The 26,926-nt window shown below is 39.3% G+C and overlaps 1 protein-coding gene across 1 annotated transcript; it reads right to left on the bottom strand.

Annotated features, from left to right (window-relative positions):
- Positions 1–19,961: 19,961 nt before the first annotated feature.
- On the bottom strand, positions 19,962–20,673 carry LOC128046596 (60S ribosomal protein L10a-like). The gene has a single exon (XM_052638737.1). It carries the CDS (start codon positions 20,655–20,657, stop codon positions 20,004–20,006), a length of 654 nt encoding a protein of 217 aa, XP_052494697.1. The 5' UTR covers positions 20,658–20,673; the 3' UTR covers positions 19,962–20,003.
- Between the last annotated feature and the right edge of the window lie 6,253 nt (positions 20,674–26,926).

Raw genomic sequence — 26,926 nt, forward strand, 5'->3', positions numbered from 1 at the left:
TTATACCTTTACTTGTACATAGAGGGAAATGAAAGATGCAAAGTCATACAGAGTCAGCCCAAACATTACATCTGTTTTGTCTTTATCGAAACCAGGATTTTTTTTCTGCAAACCTTTCCCATAAACAATATTGTGTACATTATCTTCTGGCCTTGGAGGCCTGTGAACATTTTATGACCCTCTTTTGATAAAGGCTTCTCAACTAGAAAACTTATTTTTCCTTGAAATGTTTTTTCTTATATTTCTAATCTACGTCAGCCTCAAAAAGTATTAAACAGAGTTACATTCTCATGAAGCAAAGGTGCAGTGGGTTACAAGAAAGAACCAATTAGCTCAAAAGTCTGATGTGGTTAATTTCAAGCCTACACTTGTTTTTCTTACTTTCCAACTATGTTAACTAATGCACTCCCAGGTGCACACTGGATAAGACATATGGGAACTTAGCAACAAGCATTGGCCCAATAATGAAATCCTACATTAGCACTACTTTAATAACTTTAACTCTTTGAAAGGCTCTATGTTTTAGGCTTTCCATGCCTTTCACAGTTGGGAGGCTGTAAATAATCACATGTGTAGCTGTAAGAGTCTGGATATATCTGCCAAGCAAGCTAAAATGCTAACAGAGGGGTTTTGATTGGAAATATTTTTCTCATGTCCAGAAGACTTATTAGCTATAGCCCTAAGTTGATTTTCTCCAGAGAAAGGTGGTCAGGAATAGCCCCCTGTTAATGTCAGAGGAGTTGGTGAAAGTCATGAAATAGTAAAACAGACAGATTCTGGTTTTGGGGTAGATGTTCGAGAAAGCCTAGGGAGCCTGTTGAGTTCTGAAGCCTTGCTTAACAGTTCTCTTCCACATGACTTTTGTCATGGGTGGGATCTCCTGTGGTGGCTCCCGGCAACTAATAGGTATTTATACCCTTGAGAAACTGGCATCTGGGTGAAGTCCATCTGCCAGTCCTCTCCTGAGTAGGTCCCATGCCGTTGGATGGGCTGGGCCAGCTGGGGTCTTTGAGCTCCTTGGGAGTTGTTTAACTGGCAAGTGGGACAAGAGGAGACCACTTACCTTGTAGTCATTTGGAGGCCTCTTTCTCTGAAGGATCTTTCAAGTTATCTTTGGAGGGCCTTCTCCCCTAAATGTGTGGTTGCATGTAAGGAGTTAACCAACTTCCATTGGAGGTTCCCAGGCAGAAAAAGGAGTCCATCCTTTTGGAATCACCCCATATGATCTTCTTGAAAGTCCTCACTCTTAGCTTTAAGATTCTCACCTTCAGTATATGGAGTTTCTGGCAAATTAGTCTGTAGAACTAAAGTGGCAACCCCTATTAGGTCATTGTTCCATAATGCTGTTCTCTTAGCTGTCTGATCATCTGCTTGGTTCCCTCGTGCCACTTCCCTGCTCCCTTTTTGGTGTCCTTTACAATGGAAGACTGAAATCTCAGTGGGTGGATGGACTGTCTCCAAGAGCCTAAGGCTTTAATCACCATACTTGACTGGGGACCCTCAGGTGATCAAATGGCCTCTTTCTTTCCAAATAGCAGCATATAAATGTAGCACCAGAAAGGCATACTTAGAGTCAGTGTAAATGGCTACTCTTTTTCCTTTTCCCAGCTCTAAAGCTCGAGTCAGAGCTATGAGCTCAGCCTATTGGGCTGAAGTACCTGGTCTAAGTCCAGATTGGTAAACTTTTGCAGGCCCTCTTTAGACTTTCCAGAAAGACAATGGGGGTTCTTGTTGGACTCCTGAGTTATTGCTGAGACCAGACACAGTCCCACAACTAGTAGGCTTCCTTCTATTTCCATGGGTGGACTTCCTTAGGGGTGAGTCTTTCTGAAGCTTATCCTACCCAGTACTGTTGCAACCTGAGAGCCGGGTGTTTCCGGGTCAGGGTGCAGATTCCCAGGCAGGTTGAGGTGTGAAAACCTCCTGGAGACCAAATCCCCGGGCAGGTTGAGGCATGTCAGCCTTCTGGGACCCCCAGGATGGAGTTGGGCATCCCCAAGGTCAGTACTTTGGCCACCTCATGAGAAGAGTTGACTCATGGGAAAAGACTCTGATGCTGGGAGGGATTGGGGGCAGGAGGAGAAGGGGATGACCGAGGACGAGATGGCTGGATGGCATCACGGACTCGATGGACGTGAGTCTGAGTGAACTCCGGGAGATGGTGATGAACAGGAAGGCCTGGCGTGCTGTGATTCATGGGGTCGCAAAGAGTTGGATATGACTGAGCGACTGAACTGAACTGAACTGAAGGTCTGACCAGTGCTGGGTAGGATTAAGCGGCTGTAATCTTAACTCATTGCTCCACTGTGGATGGGAATAGATAACATGATGTAAAGCAATATAAGCCTGTGCCCCGAGACTGGGAATCTGGTGAAACAGCCATAAACCTTATCCTCTATTGCTCTGAGGGAATGTAAGTCACTGATTTCCTCTCCTAGTCCTCCATAAGAGCAGTTTAGGTTATTTCCAATGGTGAACATTACATTGCCATAGACCCATTTTAGGTAATAATAGAAGTAATGACAACATAGTTAGGGTCCTGTTAGGGGCATTAAGAATATTTTAATAATAAGCGGGTGGAGTGATGTTGCCTACATGGGGGCAGGGTCCTGGTTGTATGAGTTAGTAAGTGGCTTAAGAACAAATTGATAAGAGGCAACAGACCAGATGTTCCATAAAAGTGGAGTGGAGGCTTGATCCATGGATATGTTTGTAACTGTAGGAGAGAGGTGGTAAGGGTTTGGGCCCAAACGGCCTGCAGGGGTAACTCCAAAAATGGCAAACGTTGTCCCTGGAAGCCCAATTGCCCTTGAAGGGATGCCACCAACAGATGGTCTTCTAGCAGGCATTGTGTGACTGTCACCCACCTTAGTGGGTTCTCTGAGAGATTTTGTTGTTGAGCATGTTGTAGGAAACATGGAAGGTGAAGGCCTGAATATCTAGAGGGATTGGATATTATACAGTATTTCCCTCCCAAGGGCCAGCTATTTTTTGGTTGTTCCCCCAGAAGATTGTAGAGGCAACATTGTGGGTCCAGACGGGGCTCAGGATGAGTATGAAACAGGAGGGAAGGGGGCAGGGCACAACTTTTGAGAGAATGACATAGCCCAAGGGCACAACACAAACTGATCAAAACCAAATGGGTCCAAGATGGCAGACAAGCCAAATCTAATCAAACCTTGATCCTCAATCTGCAAGCCAAATGACACAGTTCCAAGGCCCTATCAAAAGACCAAGGAGTGGGTGGTTCCCCAATTGTTGGAATGACCCTCCTGCTCATTAATATATGAAATCACTCAGCTCACAAAAACTAACCACACATTTCATGGCTGCCACATTCACCCTCTGTGATGGCACACACTCTGTGGGCTGTGCTTCTCTCTGAATCTGAATAAATCTACCTCTTACCTATCTCTGTGTCTCTCACTGAATTCTTTTTGCAATGAGAAATCAAGAACCTGAGCTTCATTAGGTCCTGAAACCAGGCACCATGGGTTTTGGCAGGACTCAAGTCCCAGTTGAACATGACTGAGTGACTAAGTATAGCACAGAGTCCCTGCCACGCGGGTTTGAGTCCCAATCTTAGGTAAAACAGTTTCAAACACAACTTTCAGAAATGGAAAGCTGGTGACCTGCCCAACCAAACAGTGGCCATAGATGAGAGAAGGGGGGAAATGTGCCAAGGAATCCCCTTCATAACCTGCCAGGAAGTCTGCTAAATACCTGACCTGTGGTCACAGTTTCCATTGGCCTGAACCTTGGCACAAAGAAAGTTAAGGACAGAAGAACCCTCACCCACTTGGGTGAAAGCTACTAAGGTGCAGCAGATAGTGGAGCCTTTGGGACACACTGGGGAGTCCCTGCCAGAGTCCCTCAGTTGCACCTACTGCCACTTGCCTGTTTGCAGGGGGTTCGAGGAAACAAATGAGAGATTATAAAGGAATTAAGGTTTTATAGCCACATGTCCTTCCAGCCATAGGAGTGAGGACCTCCTACCTTAACCAGAGGTCTTCTGGAATCTGAGACTGAACCTTGTGAGTTCTCTGCTGAGTTTGTTTCTGCTTTCCTGGTTTTCAGCACACTAGGCTTCTTGTCACTTCAACTGTGCTGGGTTTCCTTCACGTTCAGCTTCCACCACATGAGCTTTCGCTAAGCTGGGCTTCTGCTGTGCTTGATCTCCGCCGCACTGGGGTGGATCTCACTCTGGTTCTTGGATTTTCTTTTGTTCCATTTTCACAGGCTTTCTCCTTTCTTTGTCTATGAAAGTTAAAAATTAAGTCACTCAGTCGTGTCCTACTCTTTGCGACCCCGTGGACTGTAGCCCACCAGGCTCCTCCATCCATGGGATTCTCCAGGCAAGAATACTGGAGTGGGTTGCCATTTCCTTCTCCAGAGGATCTTCCTGACCCAGGGATCGAACCCAGGTCTCCCGCATTAGAGGCAGACGCTTTAACCTCTGAGCCACCAGGGAAGTTTTTGTCTTTGAGCCACTGCCATTTTGGACTCCTTTTTCCTATTCTAACAAACCCAAAAGGACAGGGTTTGAAGAGCATCTGGATTGGTGAACACATGGAGGTTTGGAAAGAGTGGCATGCTTTAAGAAAGCATACTGTGTGTATTTTCTCCCTCCCTTGTGCTATGCATCTCTTCCATGTCACTCTTCCTGATCTATGTTCTTATATAATAAATCGGTAGTATGTAAAATGTTTCTCTGAGTTCTCTGATCTCCTCTAGCAAATTAATCAAACTCAAACCCAAACTGAGGGTCATGGAACCTCTGACCTATAGCTGGTAGGTCAGAAGCACAGGTGATGGCCTGAACTTACAATTGATGTCTGAAGGTGGTGTTAGTGAGGAAAAACTTGTAGGACTAAACCTATGGAATCTGATGTTTTCTTCCCATAGATAATGTCAGAATTCAATTATAGGATAACCAGCTGGTATCAGAAAATTGGAAAAATCCTTACCTACTGAAAACTGGTGGTCGAAATTGTAATGGTCCTGGTTATATTACATTTCATTACAATTGTAATGGTCACAGAGATGCTCCCAGTTTACTGGGATGGATTAAGGCAAGGGGACATCATTTATATCCAAAGAAGAGCAATTGTCCTATTTCTCTCTTGTCATGTAGATGAACATGGATTCTGTCTTCCTGTGAGAAGGCTTGAGAAGGGGAGCAAAGAAGTAAAGTATACATATATTGTGACAAAGTAGAACCTCAAGCAAAATTTATATCATCCAGATTATCCTTCAGGATTTTGAAAAATAAGGACTCTCAGTGAAACTCTCAGGCATTACTGTTCAGATGAATTGGTTTGTTTTGCTTTGTTTCCACCCACCCCCCACCCCCACCCAAGTGAAAGCAAAAAGATATTGGCTAGCTTCATCAACTGGAATACTAAAGAATGTACTGCTAAATCAATTACAATAAAGAGTTTTTTCCTGTGGGAGTGAATGTTAGTAACCTATGAGGTTTCGAGATGACAGAATGTCTAGGGATAATAATGCTGTTTACTGTTCAGAGTTCCTGGTGAGATCTCTATACTCTGTTTTCTCACCAATAAAGAGCATACTAGGTGAGGCTAGTATGAAGAATATGGTGCATTGAGCCCTGTAATCTTCTATTATGGGCTTTATGCCTTGATGGGTTTATTTCCTCATAGGATTTTGATTAATTCCAGGAATATGTTTTGAGGGATCTATGTGAAATTTAATGGGAGGTGGGCTGTGAATTTTGCCCATAAGCAATGTGGTGACAGATTCAATAGAGACAAAATGATCACTGTTTTCAGAATCTGTTAATACTATCAGAGACCAAATAAACATTATATAATATGTCAAAGGGTCATTTAATTCACCTGGTGAGTTACTTTGATGATTACTATCAATTTCTAGAATTATTTCCCCCTTTTGGGAGAAAGAAATTCTGTCATAGTTCTTCTCTAAGAATTCTCAGCCTAATAAATAGGTAGGGGCAGAAAAAAGGAGAAAAGAGTTAGGGAGCTCCCAAAGGGTCTAAACAAAAGGGAATATGTTCAGAGACAGGAATCTCTTGAAACTCATTAGAGATTCCCATTATTTGAACTTTTTTAGTACTCTAATACAGGGTAGGGGTGGGGTGTTTTCATAGTGGGGTTGAGAACCAAGAATGTGGCACCAATGTCAGTTAGGACTGGAAGAGAGTCACCCCCAAGCTGGAAAAATTTTTCTCCAAGATGATTAAAAGGGAAAATTGGGAAAAGCCCTGTAGTTACTCAGAGCTCATCTTTAAGAATTCGGAAAATGTTGGAAAGAGATGGCTGAAGGTGCTGAAAGCATTTAAATTTGTAACAATCTCATTTCCAACATCCTGGATATTTTTAATAACAGCAGTAAGTAGGTGGTTTTGGTTTTATTCAGGGGTTTTCATTTGCTGAAGCTGAAAGCTAAAAATTTTGTCTGCCTTTCTTAAAGGTCACATCTAGAGTATGGAGAACTGATTTGCCAGGTTAACTAAATTTGGAGTGAACTGTTCCCCATTCCATTCTGATTTTTTCTTTTCTTTTCTTTTCTTTTTTTTTCTAGATGGGAAAGGTCCTGGTTCAGTTTCTTTTTAAACATGGGGTTAAAAACTACCTAGGTTGACTCAACATCTGAAGCAAGACCAGAATTTTCTTTAAAAAAATCTGAGGTTGATACTCCTGAACAGGTTTGTCAGATTTTTGTGTGCAAGTCTGAATTTTGTTTCAATAACAGGCTTTAGAAAATCTCTAAGAATTTCTGGATAAAGTCTCATAGTGATTGCCTGTACCTGATCTTAAAAAAAAAGTTGGACTGATTTCCTGGTTATAATTCTGGAGATCTTTCAGGACTTTCCCAATTAACGGTTTTTATCCATTGCTGGTTCTGACCTTGACCAACAAGTATAGGAACTAGGTTATTAAGTTTGAATGTCTATATCAAATTCCTCAGTCAATCTGTGGGCATCTTCAGTTACTTTGGAAATGTCTTTGACCATTGCTAACAGTTGAGTCTTAGTTCAGGGAGTATAAGAAATTAAGCTTATAGGTTCTCAGAAGAATTTAAAAGACATAGATTCTGACAAGCTCAAAAGAAAGGGGAGTGGGAAGAATTTCAGAGAAAAGGAAAAGTTTGGCGAGAGAATTAGTATGGGTGACCTGTGAACATAGAGGAGGAGGCATGGGTAGCATAGAAGGGAAGGAGGAAGATGGCTCAGGAGATGGCATTGGGTCACAAGGAGCTGAGGGAGAGACAGGATGGCACTTGAGACAGAGCCTGAAATAAGAAGCCAGGGAAGAACCTGACGCTCTGGGGGCATTTTGCATTTCTTTAATCATTTGTTTGTCTTAGCCTTAAAATCTTGTTTTGCAGAGAGGCAATCTTACACTTCTGATAATGTTGGAAAACCTCAAAATACCAGTCAAAACAAGCTTCCACTCAGTTGTAGAAATTTTTGAGCTGTTGTAGTCTAATTTGACTTTAAGAGAAGGATTTCAAAAGTTTCCCCATAATGGCCATTGATAGTCAAAGCTGCCTTTGGCCACGTGGTTGTGCTTCCACTTAGTTAGAAATGCACACAGTTGGGCTTCTCTGTGGGCTCACTGGTAAAGAATCAGTCTGCCAATGCAGGAGACGTGGGTTCCATCCCTGATCCGGAAGATCCCGCATGACATGAAGGAACCAAGCCTGTGCAGCTACTGAGCCTGTGCTCCAGAGCCCAGAAGTCACAGCTGCTGAGGCCCTCTTGCCCAAGAACCTGTGCTCCACAACGTGAGAAGCCATCTCAGTGAGAAGCCCATGCACCCCATCTAGACAGTAGGCCCCACTTTCTGCAACTAGAGGAAAGGCCACACAGCAATGAGGACCCAGCACAGCCAAAAATTAATAATAATAATATATTTGAAAAAAGTGCACATAAAGAAGGGCTGAAATGTTTAAACATAAAATCAGCCAGAATCCCTCTGGTGATCAACTAGGATCACCATTAAGATAGCTAGGATCCCATTTCTTAGAGTAAAAAACAATTTTTCCTCTAAAGAACAATTTTCAAACAGCTTAAACAACCTACAGCACAAATGGCGTGATTCAAACAGCTTGCAAGCCTGTATAGCAGCCAGTTGAAAGGAAACAGCTTCATCCCAGAAAATCTGGGTCAAAGGGTTTTGTAGCCAGTTTCTAGAGATCGGCCTTTTCCAAACGAGTCGGCCAATGGCTAGATCAGCACACTTTCATTTGAAGCAGCACTTCCCCAAAGAAATTGGGTCTAGGCATTTTCAGCCAGCTTCCGTTGAAATAATCTGATCTCAAGATGAGACCAAAGTACCAAATAAGTGTTCATCTACAGTACTTAACTAGAAATGAAACTTTTAAGTAGATCTCAAATAAAATATGAAGTGAAGTGAAGTGAAAGTTGCTCAGTTGTGTTTGACTCTTTGTGACCCCATGGACTATAGAGTCCATGGAATTCTGTAGGCTAGAATACTGGAGTGCATAGCCTTTCCCTTCTCCAGGGGATCTTCCCAACCCAGGGATCAAACCCAGGTCTCCCACATTGCAAGTAGATTCTTTACCAACTGAGCCACAAGGGACGATAAAACCTGAAGAGCTTCCAACATAAACAGGGCATAAACTCAGATCCAGGGGACAGACTTACTTTCAGTCTCTAGGGTCAGCAAGGAAAGCAGTGAGTGACAATAGACTGAATTTGTGAGTTCTGCACACGTTCACTCACCAGCCTTGGAGCTGTAGGGAGTCTCTTCTGGTTCCATTATGGGCCACCAAACTGTTGACCTGAAGTAAATAGACTGGCAGATATTTCTCCAGCAAAGATGGACATATTTGGAATCAGCAGAGAATAGCAATCATGGTCTGCCACTTGGGCAAGCCACATGCAAGTCACTGCACAGCATGGGAAGAATACTTCTATAAAAGGGAGAAGGATATTGGAAGGGCTATAATGAATAAAGAGTCTATGGATTTTCATTGGCTGAGTATTTGCCAGAAAAAGTAGGTATGAGAGCTCCCCTCTTCAGTCTCTCAATTCCATTTAATTGGGGTTTCTGTTTGTCAACTTTTTTTTACAATATATTGCAAATGCTTCCAGACAGATTAGCCACAATAATTCCTAGGTTCTCAGCTCTCCCTTTAGTCTTTTACTATTTTCAGTTCTGTATGCAATTTCTCACCTAGAGATAACGTGTCAGCTTAACTCTAGCCCTTCTCTGCTCTTGCATCATTTCTGTCTGCTGCTTTACTCATCTCAAGGATGTTCCACTCCAAGTTCATTTAACATCTTCCAATTCTATCATTTTTGAGCACACGTTATGTTTTGAAAGCTCTGTATCTGCATGAAGTCCTTAACTACTCACTGGTAGGAACCACCATTTTCAGAAAGCAAAAATACTGCAAGACTTCTTTCTCTGAAAACAGACTAGATAAACTCCTGGTATAAAACATCTAAGTATGCTGGATAAATATCAAAAGGATAATTTTAAAAGTATGACTGAGAGAGAAGAAAAGTAAAGAATATAATGAAAAGTGAGCAATGGCAAAGTGCTAAGCCAGGAAATTAAGAAAGTGAAGAATACACATTGTCTTCTTTGAGAGAATGTGAGTATTCTTGGAGGCCGAGATAATGGATTTTAATGGAGTTGTTCATGAAACACAGGCCTGAAAATAAGGCCTATGCCTATGTTAGACCCACTGCAATAAAGCCTTAGAAAAAGTCCTTTGTAAAATTCATAGGAGAGAGTTTGAAAGTTGAGACCCATCAAGTCAGAGGGACTTGGACTTTTCACAGATTCAGTTTCAAAAAATCATAAAACCAAGAAATTTCAAGTTCAAGGTGATTCACTGTAAGTGAAATTCCTACTAATATTGCATCAGAGCATTTACAGTGTGTTATCCACAGTATCCAAATTTTTCAATCAGTTATCAGTAGACATATAAGGTAAAAAAGAACCAATCAATAAAAACTGAATCCAAGATGGCACAGATGTTTGATTTGGCAGGCAAGCTTCAAATTCTCTCATCTCTTTGTCTTGGTGTATCACATGAGTTTTGGATCCAAATCTCTTTTTTCCCAGAAAGCCATTTTATTACTAGAATACCACTTTTATTAAAGGAAAAGTTCTGTACTCTCAAGAAGCAGCAATAAATGTGATTTGTTTGTGAAAGACTAGAGTACAGAGTGTATGATCATACTGAGGAATGAGGATTTTGAAAGCCCAGTAGCAAAAAAACCAAAAAACATGAAACAGATTTTATCCCCCAAATATTTTGTGCACAGAAATACTTGGCTTAAGCAATATCCATTTTGTAAGATTGTTCAAGATGTTAAGTAGTTTGTTGTTTGTTTAATTAATGAGCCAGTCCTAACAGGAAACACGAGATCTATGGGTCAGAAAGCATAACTTGTACTCGCAGAGCATCTTATCAGTGTCACACCCCCAGTCCCCCATACATAGTGCAATGCAAGTCTGACGGCATTTGTGCCGGCAATGTGGTTTGCATCACCTCAAATTTCTGAGACTTGGCCCTTTTGTAAGAAGACTGAGAAAGAAACAGAGTGAGGGGGTAAAGGAGACAGAGAGAAAGAGAAAGGGAAACAGGAAGGGAGGAGGGGAAGAGAGAGGGAGTAGAGAAGGTAAGAGAGGCTTTTTCTCTCTATAAAGCAGCATCCCCCAACCTTTCAGGCACCAGGAACCAGTTTCACTGAAGGCAATTTTTCCATAAATTGGGGGCACAGTGGGGATGGCTCAGGCAGTAATGCTAGTGATGGCAGATGAAGCTCTGCTCCTGACCTGCCATTTACCTCCTACTATGAGACCAAGACCAGTACTGGTCTGTGAAGGGAACTGGGGACCCCTGCTCTAAAGGTCAGAAAAGGCAGTAGCACCCCACTTCAGTACTCTTGCCTGGAAAATCCCATGGATGGAGGAACCTGGTGGGCTGCAGTCCATGGGGTCGCTAAGAGTTGGACACGACTTCACTTTCACTTTTCACTTTCATGCATTGGAGAAGGAGATGGCAACCCACTCCAGTGTTCTTGCCTAGAGAATCCCAGGGATGCGAGAGCCTGGTGGGCTGCTGTCTCTGGGGTTGCACAGAGTCAGACATGACTGAAGCAACTTAGCAGCAGCAGCAGCAGCAGCTCTAAAGGTATAACGTGACAAATCCTATGCAGGGAATAGGAGGTCACAGCTGCCCTGGAAGTGAGCAAAAACCTCTGAGGAAGAGGAAAAAGGCATCTCAGTGTAAGCAGACAGCTTTGCGAGATATGCCTTAACATCTTTTCAGAGCAATTCTTTATCTTTAACTTCCAAGACTTGTTTACTATTCAATTATCCTTTCACCCATGCTGTCAGTAGTCTGCTCAGAAAGTCCAGATTGCACAGAATATGGAAATTACTCATGCAGAACTGTTTTCCTAACAAAGACTGGTTGCAAGTGAGTCGCCCAATAGGTATCTAGTTAGGAATGTGCTTAACATTTATGCTTCTACAATATTATCTAGATACAGATCACTCCAGTGGGGGTGAAGAGGGTGAAGTAGATATTAAAAGCATATTTTACAGAAAACTTGTAAGACTTGGTTGAATAAATATTAAGGAAAAGGCAAGTGATGAGTTAAAATTAATATGTGCTTTTGGATGGATGGTAGGAAAATTAATAGAAAACTTTTTCAAGATGTTTGAAATGTTGGGAATAGAATTGGAGCAGCAGATCAGACTTCACTCTTTCAAGCACTGTTAAAGTTAAGGAATTTCTGAGGTGGAAGTGTATGGTGTACATAGGTGGAGATGGGCTCTAGAAGGCGAAGACTTGTCAATGAAATAGAATAATTAAATGAAATTTGCTGAAACAATATAGGGTCATGTGTTCCAAAGAAGAGGCCATCCTGAGAAGCAGATTGCACATGGCACAAATAATGCTGAGACAGATTAGAAATAAAAGCTGTTAAACTTAGCAATAGGGAGGCCGTCAGCGACTGTGTGACAAAAATTTAATTAGAGTGACTGGGTCTGAAGCCAGTTACATGATTAGAGGAAGAGGTGAGTAGAAAAGAAATGAAAAGATAAATGCTTATAATTCCATTAAGCAGGGACCTCTCTCCAATTACTATAAATGAAATAATTCCTCATGGTGCTGACATTTTTGGCTTTGCTTCTCCCTTTCTCTCAAGGGAAAGGCTACTCACTGCAGTGTTCTGGCCTGGAGAATTCCATGGACTGTATAGTCCATGGTGTCGCAAAGAGTCAGACACTACCTAGAGACTTTCGCTTCTCTTTCAGTGACTCTGTTTCTCCCTTACTCTCAATGACTTTACTCTGTTACCCTCTGTGACCCCAAAATACAAGTGCAATTAGCAAACGTCTGTACTGAGTCAAAAGACTGGCATTTTCTTTAAATAGACTTATTGTGTTTTAGGATGAGCACTGCTGACATTCTATCTGGTCTTCAGGATTATTTTTTATTAATTGCATTATGAAAACAGTTTACAATGAGCCACACTCCAGGACATGGTAATAGCTCCAGCAAATAAAAAATATATATTTCACACGAATTAGTTTTAAATATAATTTTACCTGCAAAAATATAAATATGAAGATACACACTTTTTATACTTTCCCTGTGATTGTTGCATTATTATCTTTAAAATTTCTTAACTTTCACAAAAATGATTTCCTGAGAATCTTCTGGTAACTTTTAGACACAGGAAAGCTGAAGATTATATATGAGTGTAATTACAAAAAATAACCCCTTATGTTGAAGCAGGGAATTAACATTCAGCCTGAAATTAAAAATCTAAACAGTTGATAAGTGGTAGCAGTGCCAGGCTAAAGTATTAAACAGCCATCTGGTCATCCCCTGGGGAGAGATGAACATTAACGTCTGTCCTGGCTCCATGCTTGGTTCTGTTCTTTACATTAATAAGTACTCTATCTTGATTCCTGAGAAATCTAATGATAAAGAAGTCTTGTCAAAAGCATTCAACTCTGCTTACAGTTTGAAATTGTATTAAAATAGCCAGCAAAACCTTTGTAATTCATTTAGATGGCAAAATAGTATAATATTTGGGTTTTTTCTGCCAACTAACCCATTCTGACCAGCAAGTTTTCAGGAGGAAGTTCAAAAGGTTCCAATGTTTCTAGATAGAAGCATGTTTCTATATGGCTATGTAATGCAGCTAAGCGATTTCCACTTTTGGAAACAAGTTGTTTCCAAAAAGATTTTGTCTTTCGTCAAGACAAAAGAAAGCAGAAAAGGAACTGGCATCCATTATCATTTAAAAAAGAAATGTTTTCTTCTCAACAACGGCATGTATTTTGTCTTCTAAATAGTGTCGGACTATTGAAGATATGTTACACTTCAAGAAAAAAACTCCAAACAAATGTTATTTTATACATCACACTAGAAAAGATTTACACATAGTATGTCACTAATATTATTTCCATGAAGAATTTTGAGAGTAAAGCATACATAATCTGAGTTTGTACAGAACACATTTAGCAAGTCACTATGTCATGATTTAGTGAAAGGCAAAAGAGAAAAGGAAAGACATATCTGTCTAAATGCAGAGCTCCAAAGAATAGAAAGGAGACATAAGAAAATTTCCTCAGTGATCAATGCAAAGAAATAGAGGAAAACAATAAAATGGGAAAGACTAGAGATCTCTTCAAGAAAATTAGAAATACCAAGGGAACATTTCATGCAAAGATGGGCTCGATAAAGGATAGAAATGGTATGGACCTAACAAGAGCAGAAGATGTTAAGAGGTGGCAAGAATACACAGAAAAACTATACAAAAATGATCTTCATGACCCAGATAGCCACGATGTTGTGATCACTCAGCTAGAGCCAGATATCCTGGATTGCAAAGTCAAGTGGGCCTTAGGAAGCATCACGACCAACAAAGCTAGTGGAGATGATGGAATTCCAGCTAAGCTATTTCATATCCTAAAAGATGGTGCTGTGAAAATGCTGGACTCAATATGCCAGCAAATTTGGAAAACTCAGCAGTGGCCACAGGACTGGAAAAGGATGGTTTTCATACCAATCCCAAGGAAGGGCAATGCCAAAGAATGTTCAAACTACCGCACAATTGCACTCATCTCACATGCTAGCAAAGTAATGCTCAAAATTCTCAAAGTGAGACTTCAACACTATGTGAATGAAGAACTTCCAGATGTTCAAGCTGGATTTAGAAAAGGCAGGGGGATCAGAGATCAAATTGCCAACATCTGTTGCATCATAGAATAAGCAAGAAAATTCCCTGAAAACATCTACTTCTGCTTCATTGACTATGCTAGATCCTCTGACCGTGTGGATCACAGCAGACTGTGGACAATTCTTAAAGAGATGGAAATACCAGACCACCATACCTGCCTCCTGAGAAATCTGTATGCAGGTCAAGAAGCAACAGTTAGAAACGGACATGAAACGACAGACTGGTTCCAAATTGGGAAAGAAGTATGTCAAGGCTGTATATTGTCACCCTGCTTATTTAACTTACATGCAGATTACATCATGCAAAATGCCAAACTGGATGAAGGACAAGCTAGAATCAAGATTGTTGGGTGAAATATCAATAACCTCAGAAATGAAGATGACACCACCCATATGTCAGAAAGTAAAGAGGAACTAAAGAGCTTCTTGATAAAAGTTAAATAAGAGAGTGAAAAAGCTGGCTTAAAACTCAACATTCAAAAAATGAAGATCATGGCAAACAGATGGAGAAACAATGGAAACAGTAACAGACTTTATTTTCTTGGGGTCCAAAATCACTGCAGATGGTGATTGCAGCAATGAAATTAAAAGACGCTTGCTCCTTGGAAGAAAAGTTGTGAGAAGCCTGCTGCTGCTGCTGCTGCTGCATCACTTCAGTCGTGTCCAACTCTGTGAGACCGCATAGGTGGCAGCCCACTAGGCTCCTCTGTCCCTGGGATTCTCCAGGCAAGAGTACTGGAGTGGGTTGCCATTGCCTTCTCCGGTGAGAAGCCTAGACAGCCATATTAAAAAGCTGAGATTACTTTGTCAACAAAGGTCCATCTAGTCAAAGCTATGGTTTTTCCGGTAGTCATGTATGGATGTGAGGTTTGGACTATAAAGAAAGCTGAGCACTGAAGAATTGATGCTTTTGAACTATGGTTTGGAGAAGACTCTTGAGAGTCCCTTGGACTGCAAGGAGATCCAACCAGTCAATCCTAAAGGAAATCAGTCCTGAATGTCCATTGGAAGGACTGATGCTGAAGCTGAAGCTCCAGTACTTTGGCCACCTGATGCAAAGAACTGACTCAGTGGGAAAGATCCTGATGCTGGGAAAGATTGAAGGCAAGAGGAGAAGGGGATGACAGAAGATGAGATGGTTGGATGGCATCACTGACTCAATGAACATGAGTTTGCACAAGTTCTGGGAGTTGGTGGTGGGCAGGGAAGCCATGCTGCAGTCCATGGGATCTCAAAGAGACACAACAGAGCAACTGAAGTGAATTAAGTGATGTCACATTACCACTAAAGTTGAAATCTCCCAATTATACATCTATACTGCCTGATGTCCGTCAGATGCTGTCAGAATCTTTCACAGTAGATTGTGACAGCAGTCTAATGCCCATGGCTAACCCTGGTTTCTCTTCAGGCTTGGGAGCACTGTCATTCCCTGATTGCCAACTGGTAAGAAGTTAACTGGTATTGAAGGCAGGAGGAGAAGGGGACGACAGAGGATGAGATGGATGGATGGCATCACCGACTCAATGGACATGAGTTTGAGTCAGCTCTGGGAATTGGTGATGCACAGGGAGGTCTGGCGTGCTGTAGTCCCTGGGGTCACAAAGAGTCAAACACGATTGAGCGACTGAACTGAGCTGAAGAAGTACTCATAGTAAGAGTTTGTGGTGAATAATTTTATTAATCAGGCTGTATTTTGTATGTTTTATACATATTAATTCATTTATTCTAAACCATCCTGACCTGTCCTTAATAATTTTTATAGGACAGTTGGGTGCTTCTAAAACATGGAGATCATTTGCTCTGTCTCCTCATCACTGTCTCCCTGGATTTTTCTTTTCTTTCCCATGATCTGGAAACTCTCAAGGCAGTAAGCTAGGGCAGTCTGTCCTAGGGATCTGTTTGTTTTCCTCTTCTGTAAGCTCTCTGTCTTTCACTGACTGATGTCTAACATCTTGACACCTAGTGATTTGTGTATTTTTTGTTTCCTGATCTTTGGTTATTTAAGACAATAGTGTAAACCTGGTCCTTATCCTTCATCTTGGTCAGAAGTAGGTGACCTCTTGAATTTTAAAAAATATTGTATTGTAATCTCTGTTGTTACAGGATCAAAGACCACCACTCAGGATCTAAACAAACAAGACCACCACTCAATATCTAAAATAAAAATATTGTTGAATGTACTGATTGTTTTTATGAAGGACAAATATACTAGTCAGATGCAGTGTCTCTGATCAGAGCAGATGGTGATCTTATATGCAAAGTTTGGGGGAAAGTGTGGAATTTATAACCAAGTTTCAAACCATTTTTGGTGGCTACATGATCCCACTGCTATTGGACAATCAATTGTTACCTGGGAGAGTGAGAACTTCTATCTGTCATTGGATACATTTAAGTAGATAGCGCTGAAATACAAAACAAAACAAAAAATTGAGAGCATTACTAGCTCCTCAGAAACTCCACCTTGTGCTCTCACCCAGTTCCTCTTCCTCTCTTGAGAAAAGCTATTATTCTGACTTCTAACAACACAGATTAGCTTTGCCCATTTTTGCCCTTTACATAAATGGAACTAGTATATATTTTTTTCTGGCTTTTTTTTTTTTTTTTTCAGAACATTAAGTTTGTCTGGTCCTGTTTGTTTGTTTGTTTTTTTTCCCCTCCAGAACATTAGGTTTGTAAGACTGAAATATCTACGAAAGTATAGATGCTTTTGAGTGGTATAGTCAACTCATAGGGCATGCATATATTCCACTTTAGTAGATATTGCTAAACCTTTCTCTAGTGTGGTTGTGTAAATTCATACTCCCATCAGCATTCATGAGAATTTCAGTTTGTCAGGCGAGTGTATGTTCCTCAGTTCTGTGTTGTCACAACAAAGATTTGGAGTGACGGACATTAAAGCCCTCGGCTTGTCACAGCTCTCGGGTCTTGGACAGACCATGTCACAGCTCTCGGGTCTTGGACAGACCATGTTATAGCCCTTAGGCAAATAAGTGTTACAGCTCTGTGCTACAGCTCTATTTTATTTAGAAAATAGCAGAAAAATCCATCCTAGAGGTGTGAGGGCATGTCGACCGAAAGACGCGAAGAGAAGAGTGCCCCAGAACACAGGAGAGAGAAAGAGACCCCCGGCCCTTTGGCACCTCTTTGTATATGATTTTTTTCTCCGCCTGGGCCTGCCCTATGTAAACTGGGCTAGCCAGGAGTGTTGTTTGTCCTACTTGAGGTCCTCACTCCAGTCCTCAGACCTTCCTTTGTTCTATTTTCATGGCATTTTCCCTTCCTTATCTTTTAGTCACCGCCATTCTGGACTCCTGTTTCCTATTCTAACTACCTAACAAGTTGTTTCTCATCTTCACCAACATACGCTATTATCTGATACATGTGGTCATATCACATCATAATTTTAATTTTCTTTTCCATGATGAGTAATGATATTGAACAGCTTTTTCCTGATGATCAGTTTACCAACTCTGTCCATTTATTGGATCCCAGAGCCTCAGAAACTAGGTTTATACCCTCTCGACAGGAGATTTGAGAATTATTCTCAAAGAAGTGTAACAGAAAATATTTAAAGATACTGTTATTGTAGTATTCTCCAATATAATCGTTATTTTCTACAGTGAAGCCATGTTTGACAAATCTGTCCATGCATACAATGCTTCCACTCTATATTCTAAGGTGTCACTCTAGACAGCGAAGAGTCATTAAATATTTTAGAAACTTACCTATGTGAATATAGACCCAAATAAAATAAATAATTTAGAAGCAATAAAACTAAAAACATTTATTTTCTTAATAATATAGATGCTAGATACACGTTTAGCCGAAATTATGCTACAATTCTTTCGGGAGGATGCGTGTGCTGGTTGCTTATTTGCAGTGGGTATGTGTATACTGAGTATATGTAGTGTGTGCAGGTGTGTGGTGCATGTGGAGCATTATGAAAATTATCTAAATTGTAAAAATTGTACATATTATGAAAATGAAATATATGTGTTTATATATTCATGTTTCCCCAGGAAATTCAATTGTGCAGCCAGTATTAAGAACCAAAGATGTTAGCTACGTTAAAAGATCATTTCATAGTGGGAGGTTTTCTTAAAGAAAAATGACTACCTCATAAAATGGATTACAGCAGAACTCCAAGATCACCACGTGTACATATAATACATGCAATATTTTCGTATGATATAGTGGAAATAATGTCCCTTGCAGTTGTCAGGCAGGAGTGCTTAGGACTAGAAATTCAATTTTCTCTTAAAATGCTGCTTGGCTTTTAAAACTTAAGATAGTGAAATTTCAAAATGATCACATCAGATTTTGGCTTAATATGAACATCTCTGGACTAGCTTCAGGAATCTGGCCATTTTCAATCATCCTGTTCATACGATGAATGTTGATGTAATATTTGGGGGTTTGTCTCTTTGTGATGTCTCACTGTCTTATCCAGAACATACAGTTCCCGTCCAACTAGTATTTCATTCTCTCTAGAACATTGGCTTTTAAAATGTGTTCTTATCTTGGGCACTTACTGAGTGTGTGACTCTTCACCATAATTAACCATATTTTTCACTGAAATTTACTTCATTTTTGTTAAATCTTATTTGTCAGCTAAATTTCAGATATTTCTTAACATAAAGTTGACAGCCCCTTTTTTAAAACTGTTTTTCTGTCAATGATTATTTCTTTGTTTGACAGTTAACCATTGTGAAGAAATCAAATACATAAAATAATGCAAATGAGTACATAAAACAATGTAAATAATGCATTGATGCACCAACCTCTAAAATTAAGCTATTACTTTTTTTCAATGTTTTGTTTATTGTTTTCTTGTTTAATTTCTTTTATGGAAGTGAAAGGTTGTTGCTGAACCACGAAAAGATGCCAGGATTCTTGGCCCCCAGAGTAGAATTCAATCTCTGGCCCGAGACAAGGCTTGATCGCTCAGGGCTTTTGTGTAATAAAGTTTTATTAAAGTATAAAGAAGACAGAGAAAGCTTCTGACATAGACATCAGAAGGGGGCAGAAAGAATACCCACCTGCTAGTTTTTAGCTGGATGTTATGTAGTTACTAGCAGTCTGTTAATGAAAGAAAGGAATGTCTTAAAACTCAGAGACATCAGGCCCCTCATGGCATCAGGCCCCTCATCCATAAGATGTATTTTGTGATGATCTTGGCACCTGATGAGTCATCCCGGGCTATAAAACAACTGACTTGAATCTTGTAGAAAGGCAGGTTGCCATACAAATAGTTTTGTTTACATAGATTAGGGTCTGAGTATTATATACTGGTTTGTCAAGTTGGTTCTGAGCCATTAGACAGAATCGACTTGAAGACAGAGTCTGGGGTAAATGTATAGTAGTACATTAAGATAGCTTAAGACAAACATTTCCATAAGAAAAATACATTGGTTAACTCAAGATTTGAGAAAAAGTTAAGTTCAGGTGGAACCAGGTATCATTATGGCAGCGCAGTATTTTAAGAGAAACCTCTTTTTAAATTTGTATAGAGAAGGGGAAAAAGTATGTCACTAGTTTGCTTCCTCCTGCTGCTTAAGAGAGAGATTAAAAAAAAAAAATCTGACACTTGCAGCCTATTTCCTCTGTTTGGAGACCCCTGGCCTTCCTGCCTGTTACCCTCTCAGAAGTCAGATACTATAGATGTAGCTAAAGTCTCTTCTCCCATCATTTTCCCTTTTTGCTTTCCCCAAAGTTTTTCCTATAGTTTTTTTTTTTTTTTTTTGGTTTAGTATGGTTTATTAAGCTGTGCCTTAGTACAGACGCTGGGGCTTGCCCATGGTGCTCTTAATGTACAAGGCCCTGACGTTCTGCCAATTTTTCTTGAGCAATGATACCAGGAAGTTGACAGCTAAATGGATGTTGTACACAAGCTCATCATCTGTCATCTTCACGTGGCCAACAGCCACTGCCAGACACAGCACCTTCTTCATCTGGAACTTGATCGTGGACTTCACTTCATCAACTTTGGCCACCATGTTCTCATTGTGGGTCAGCAAGGAAGGGAACTTGCCAGCCTTGTTCAGGCCTGGGCCCAGGATTCGGGGGATCTGCTTGATCAGAGACTCTGAAGCCAAAAAGGCATCATATTTCTTGGCCAGCTTCTTGACCAGTTTCTTATTCTTGTTGAGTTTTTTCAGTGCCTCGATGTCCATGTGGGGGATATCCACAGCCTTGGCCTCATCACAATGCTGCTGGTCCCCCAAGACACACACAGAGAACTTGGGGCGGGGAGTGGACTTAAGCCTGACGGTGCCCGAGAAACGTTTGTCCTTCTGAGGGTCATAGTTCTTCAGGCTGATCTGAAGCTCCACCATCTCCAAAATCTTTCTGCGCTTGCGCTGGTTCCCGTGCAGGACTTCCCGCACCGCCTCGTAGAGGGTGTCGCGGGAGACTTTGCTGCTCATAGCTCCCTACGCCGAGGTAACCGGAAAAGAGCTCCTATAGTTCTAATATATATTTTTGCATACTACCACATGAGTGCAATCATGCAACAGATACAGGATTTCAAGTGGTATACAAAGTTTTGCAACTGGGTTTCCACTGTTACCACCAGATACAAATGTGTACATGTTGATACATGTAGAACTAGTTCAGTTATTTTAATTGCCTTATAATAACCTATTGAGTGAATAAAGTAGTTTTTCCTGTTCTCCTGGAGAAGAGTTTCATTTTTTTAATTAGAAAATTACAATAATCAATCCTTTTAAATAAATAAATAATAAATAAAAATACTTTTTGCAAATAGAAACAATGCTTCTGGACTTCCCTGGTGGTCCAGTGGTTGGCACTTTTTGTTCTCACTGCAGGCGTCCCAGGTTTGATCCCTGGTCAGGGAATTAGACCCCACATGCCATAACTAAGAGTTTGCCTGCCACGGCTTAAAAAGATCCTACCTACATTGCACAGCAAAGATCAAAGATCCCATGTGCTACAACTTAGACCTGGCACAGCCAGATAAATAATTAAAAAAAAAAAAAAACACGAAAAACAAAAGCAGTACTTCTATGAACATTCATATAAATGTTTCTGCTTTAATTCAGCCACCCTATTCAATGCTTGGTGGCATCACTTTGTGGCTTAGGGGGCTCCCCAGGTGGCTCAGTGGTCTTCCCACGTGGCTCAGTGTTGAAAAATCCACCTGCCAAGCAGGATATGTGGGTTCGATCCCTGGTTCAGGAAGATCCCCTGGAGAATGAAATAGCTACCCGTTCCAGTATTCTTGCCTGAAGAATTCCATGGACAGAGGAGCCTGGTGGGGTACAGTCCATGGGGTCCTAAAGAGTCAGGCACAACTTAGCAGCAACTGAACAACAAGAGTGAGTAGTACTCTATGTGCTTAGTGACCATTCAGACAATTATCTTTTGTGATGTGGCTATTCATGTCTTTTAACTGTTTATTACTGTTGGTGGTGGTGGGTTACTTATTTTCTCATTCATTTGTAGGAATTCTTTAAATCTGAATATGAACCCTTGTCAGATAGAGGTATTTGGAAGGTTTTCACTTTCTTGATAATGTTTCTGGTAACAAAATTTCTTAATATTTATGAGGTTCAGTTTATCAATCTTTTTATGATTTGTGTTTTCTGTTTCCTGTTTGGGACATCTTTCTTTTCCCTAAAGTCATGCACATATTCTCTGTTTTTTCTTGAAATGATTAATGCCTTTTCCCTCCACATGTAAGCTATGTGATTTATTTACTTATTTATTTTTTTGTTACTATGTAAGATAGGAGTCAAGATTGATTTTTTTTTCCCATTCAGATATCAGTTCCTTTTATTGAAAAGACCGTCTTTTCACCGAGTATTTGCATTGGTAATGTTATTATTGATCAGAAGATAACATATGTATACATTTCTTTCTGAACTCTATTCTGTTTCATTGATCTATTGCTCCTTAGAGAAACTGCATTATGTTTATACCTTGATCTCACGTAGTAAAATTCCTTGACTTTGTTCTTACTGATGGCCTTTGATATTTAATCTAGATCCTATGTATTGTCATATAATACATATAAACAATTGTCATATTGTTTGTGTATGTGCATTTGTGTGTTTTCATCTGCTGAAACATTTGGATCATATATATATAATTATATAACATGCATAAATATAATTTATAAATAGCATCATAAAATATAAAATTATATAATAGACAGTAAGTATTTTAGATATATTTATATTTTTAATAGCTACTTGGGATGAACGCTATTGAAGTAGTTTCCTGTTTGTATGAATTGTGTTCTGTTTTTCTGTACAGTAACATTTGGTCATCCTATGGGCAAGGGGACTTACATAGTTTCTGGATTCATTTTCTTCTCCTTTATAGACTAGGACATTTTCTTTAAAATGGTACATTTTATGTCTTTTTCTCTTCTGATTTTTTGTATTATTTGTTTGAGAACCTTCTGTGCATTCAACCTCTTTTTGCCCCTTCACCAATATATTTCCAAGAAATATGGTGTCTTCCAAGATGCTTTCTCTCCCAGAAGTGTCTCGGACTGTCTTCCTGGGACTGTCACATTAGATCTTGTGAACTTTCCAAGACACTTCCCTTAGGTCCTTGGTATCCAAGATGTCATCTACCAGGTCTTGTAAATGATTCCAGTATTTTTTCTCATAGTCAGTCTTTTCCTTCTGATAATAAAGCCTAACTGATATTACGTGTTCCACTGCTGCAGTCATCTGCTATACTTTCCTTTCTTTTGCCTAATCAGAATGCTAAAGTATACCTTTCATTTTTAAACAGTTCACTGCAAAATAAAGTGACACATAGCATACCTATCTAGATGTCTTATTTCACAATGACCCATTTCATACTCCTCTCCACAGGGATCAGCATAGGTTTATCTATTATTCAGGACTCCTGTATAAATTAGGTCACTATGTCATTCTTTGGACTGATGGTGTTCATACATCAGAATACATAAGGATTACTCCAGCAGCTTTTAAAATACCATATCTGCCTCTAGTTTTTGGTCTGAAATGGTACCCAGTAATCCACTTTTTTAAGAAACAAGTATTCTGAAATAGTTTGAATAAAAAGAAGTGTTTCTTGACATTTCTTATATACTATATGATGAGATTCTCTATGCCAGTGTCTCCTCAGCAATAATTATAACACCTTATACACCTTATAGTCTCTGAAATATCTTTAGGCATCAAAATCAGCCCCTGATTTAAGAGAGGGACGTATAAAAATAATTCTTTAGACTCAAAATCATCTGTGGAAAAAATTCAGAATTTCTGCCAGCTAAGTGCTCTCTGATCTCATTCCCAGAAATATTCCATGCTGAGAGTCTAATTTCTAAGGACTGATTTAAAAGAGATAAAGTATGATTCAGCAGGTTGAGCTCCATGTTCTGAATTATCTGATTTTTCAAAGTTAACAATAGCATGGAGTTATATGATAGCTCATTTGTAATTACTACCTGAAAAAAAATTGCTCATATCATTTTTAAAAGTCTACCAAGAATTATGACTCAAAAGAATAAAAAAAGGGCTTGTATCTGGATATTTGAATGTCTTAGCTTAAAGATGAGGGTCATGTTATGATCATAAAATGTATCTCTTCCTTTACTTAAAAAAAAAGCTATTTTTAACAAAAATCCTGTTAATCAATTTTATGATACAAATTTATTTTTGTACTCAAGAATGGAGTAATTTGCTTAAATTAAATACAAGCTTTAAAGGCAATTTGTCATTGATACAGAGTAAGTTTTTTTCATAGAGAAATATGGCCATGTATATGTGCTGTTTTATCTCAAGGGAAAGTGTAGTTCAAATTCAAAGTTAAAAATCTTTAAAAAGGACTTGCCTATGAATTTTGTTCAAATAAATTTATTTTATCTTAAATTAGTCTATTTATTTTAGATTACACTGGATCTTTGTTGCTGCACAGCCTTTTTCTAGTTCTTTAGTGTGATGAGCAGGCTTTATGTTGTGGGGGCCTCTCTCGTTGCAGAGCATGCACACAGGCTTAGTACCCCTGAGGCATATGCTGTTTTCCTGGAGCAGAGATCAAACCCATCCATGTCCCCTGCATTGGCAGGTGGATTCTCAATGACTGTACCATCAGGGATGTCCTCAACCAATTCTGAATATTAGTTGTGTTCACTTATAAGATGATACCAGATATAAGTTAATGCCATATTTTTCTAATTGGACAATCCCCCAAAATGTTATGTTATAAATTCTTGTGGATCTAGATAAAATTATTTTTAACTTTTACAAATACATTTAAAATCCTACTTATATATGCAACACTTTTCAAATAACATTATTTCTCTTTCCATTCTTTATGAAACTAAAGTCTTCACACACAGCTTTGACACTGATACCTTTGATAATAGCTAGAATTACTTTTGAACTCATCTAACAATTTCTAAAAACCTGCTGCCTGTACTTCTCGCTGCCTAAATTGTTTAAATTGAGCACTTTTTGAATCAGCATAGAATGATAATTATTGGAAATTTTATACCAACCCAATTACTTATTCATATAACTTTAGGGTAGCTTGGGTTTTGGTTTTAACGTTGTTTCCTGTGAGTATGTATTAATACTTGTAGAACATATTACTTAATACATGGCTTTAGAAAGGATCTTTAAAAGGACTTTTTAATATCCATCACTTGCAATGTGAGATCATAATTCTTAAAATTACTTGATCCGTGATAAAACCTCTTTTTCACTCTCTTTCTCTTAATCCACCAAATGTCCTCAATAAGCATTCAAAATGCATCAGCTAAGGTCATTGCAGCTTCCCTGGTGGCTCAGCAGTAAAGAATTTGACTTCAATGCGGGAGATGTAGGTTCGATTCCTGGTTCTGGAAGCTCCACTGAGGAAGAAGACGGCAACCCACTCTGATATTCTTGCCTGGGAAATCCCATAGACAGAGGAGCCTAACAGGCTAGAGTCTATGGGGGCACAAAAGAATTGGACATGACTTACAAAAAGTCATTGCAGGCTAATGTATCATTCTCAAGCAGTACTTTAAAGTAATATATATATATATATATATATATATATATATATATATATATATACACATATATATAATTCTCCTACAGTGAGAGGCTGTATAAAGACTTAAATATAAAGCAATTTCTTTCTCAGAGATTATTTTGGAAATGAAGTTTCCCAGTCATGTAATCTACGTTTATTATTTGTACCACAATTCATTTCTTCTTAAGATATTTGTAATATAGCATCAAATATAGTTCAATATTTTAAGCTTCCTTAAATAAAAAAAAAGATAATTTAGTGCCTTACCTTAGTTTAGAAGTTAATATTATGTCTTTTGATAAGAAATAAGAAGGATTTTTTTTATTATTATCAGTCATTCAATGTAATATGTGAAAATTTCTTTAGCAATTTCCACTGCTGCTTATCTGGATGTCAGCCTGTAGTGTAGAAGGGAGCTCCTTGATAGCAGCTTGTAGAGGAACCACAACTCATAAGGGTTAGGAAATCACCCTACTCTGGTTCTTCCTTGATCCATGCTGCCATCCCCAAAAGAAACAGCTTATATTTTAGATATTTTTTTTGTAACACAGGTATCCAACTTGAACATTCAAATATTTGATTGTCTTTTTCTGTTCTTACCTGTAATTTTTAAATAATAAGTAAAGCATTTTGTATTTTTTTCCAAGTATTTCAATGACTCTTCTTTCCTAGGAGAATAATGACCATCTTGACCTTTGTTCTTAATCAAAATAGCAAATTGAATAGATAAAGTTTTCATTAGGAACAACAAAGTTTTTCTAGTGCTCATCATAGGTAATGAAACATGACTTTGCTTTTACATGCACGTAGAGCTGTCTAAATGAAGTTGGTATGAAAAGGAAATGGCAACCCACTCCGGCGTCCTTGCCTGGAGAATCCCAGGGACAGAAGAGCCTGGTAGGCTGCCATCTCTGGGGTCGCGCAGAGTCGGACACGACTGAAGCGACTTAGCAGCAGCAGCAGCATGAAAACTATACAAATTAGTATTGAATCCTTCGAAAGCATAGTAAAAGAATATTAGTACATTACCTGAAATTCCATACAGAAATAAGTGATATGACAGTAGTGTCAACCCAGAAGCATATCTGTTACATAAAGAAAAGCTTCTCTTTCCATTTATCATTTTTTTGACAGTGCCAATGAGTCATAACTTAGCAAGCCACTCTATATAGAGGATGCCGTGAATGTAAATGCAATTTATTCTAAACACATTTCTTGTTCATTATTAAGTGTAAAAATGCAGAATTTTTCTTTGAATGGCTAACACATTTTATGACCAGGTGTATTAAGATAGATAAACTCTTATTTAAAGGCATCATGTTCAGCTTTTGGATGTACAGGCACAGTTAAAGCTTCAGAGTTTAAAGCACAAAAGTAGCCCACTGTAGTGAATTAAGTCCTTCACAGATTTCAATAGTACAATGATTATTTCAGGGATCATTTTAAATGTGTGTATTTAATAATATCTTAACTACTCAAATAAATTCGATTATTTAAATAGATTTGAGTAGTTAAATTATTACTAAATACACACTTCTACCTCTTTGGTGGGCTTCCCTGGTGGCTCAGATGGTAAAAAATTCTGCCTGCAATGTGGGAGAACTGGGTTCGATTCCTGGGTTGGGAAGATCCCCTGGAGGAGGGCATGGCAAACCACTCCAATATTCTTGCC

Source organism: Budorcas taxicolor, chromosome 4 (genome assembly GCF_023091745.1).
Source record: "Budorcas taxicolor isolate Tak-1 chromosome 4, Takin1.1, whole genome shotgun sequence".
Taxonomy (NCBI): domain Eukaryota; kingdom Metazoa; phylum Chordata; class Mammalia; order Artiodactyla; family Bovidae; genus Budorcas; species Budorcas taxicolor.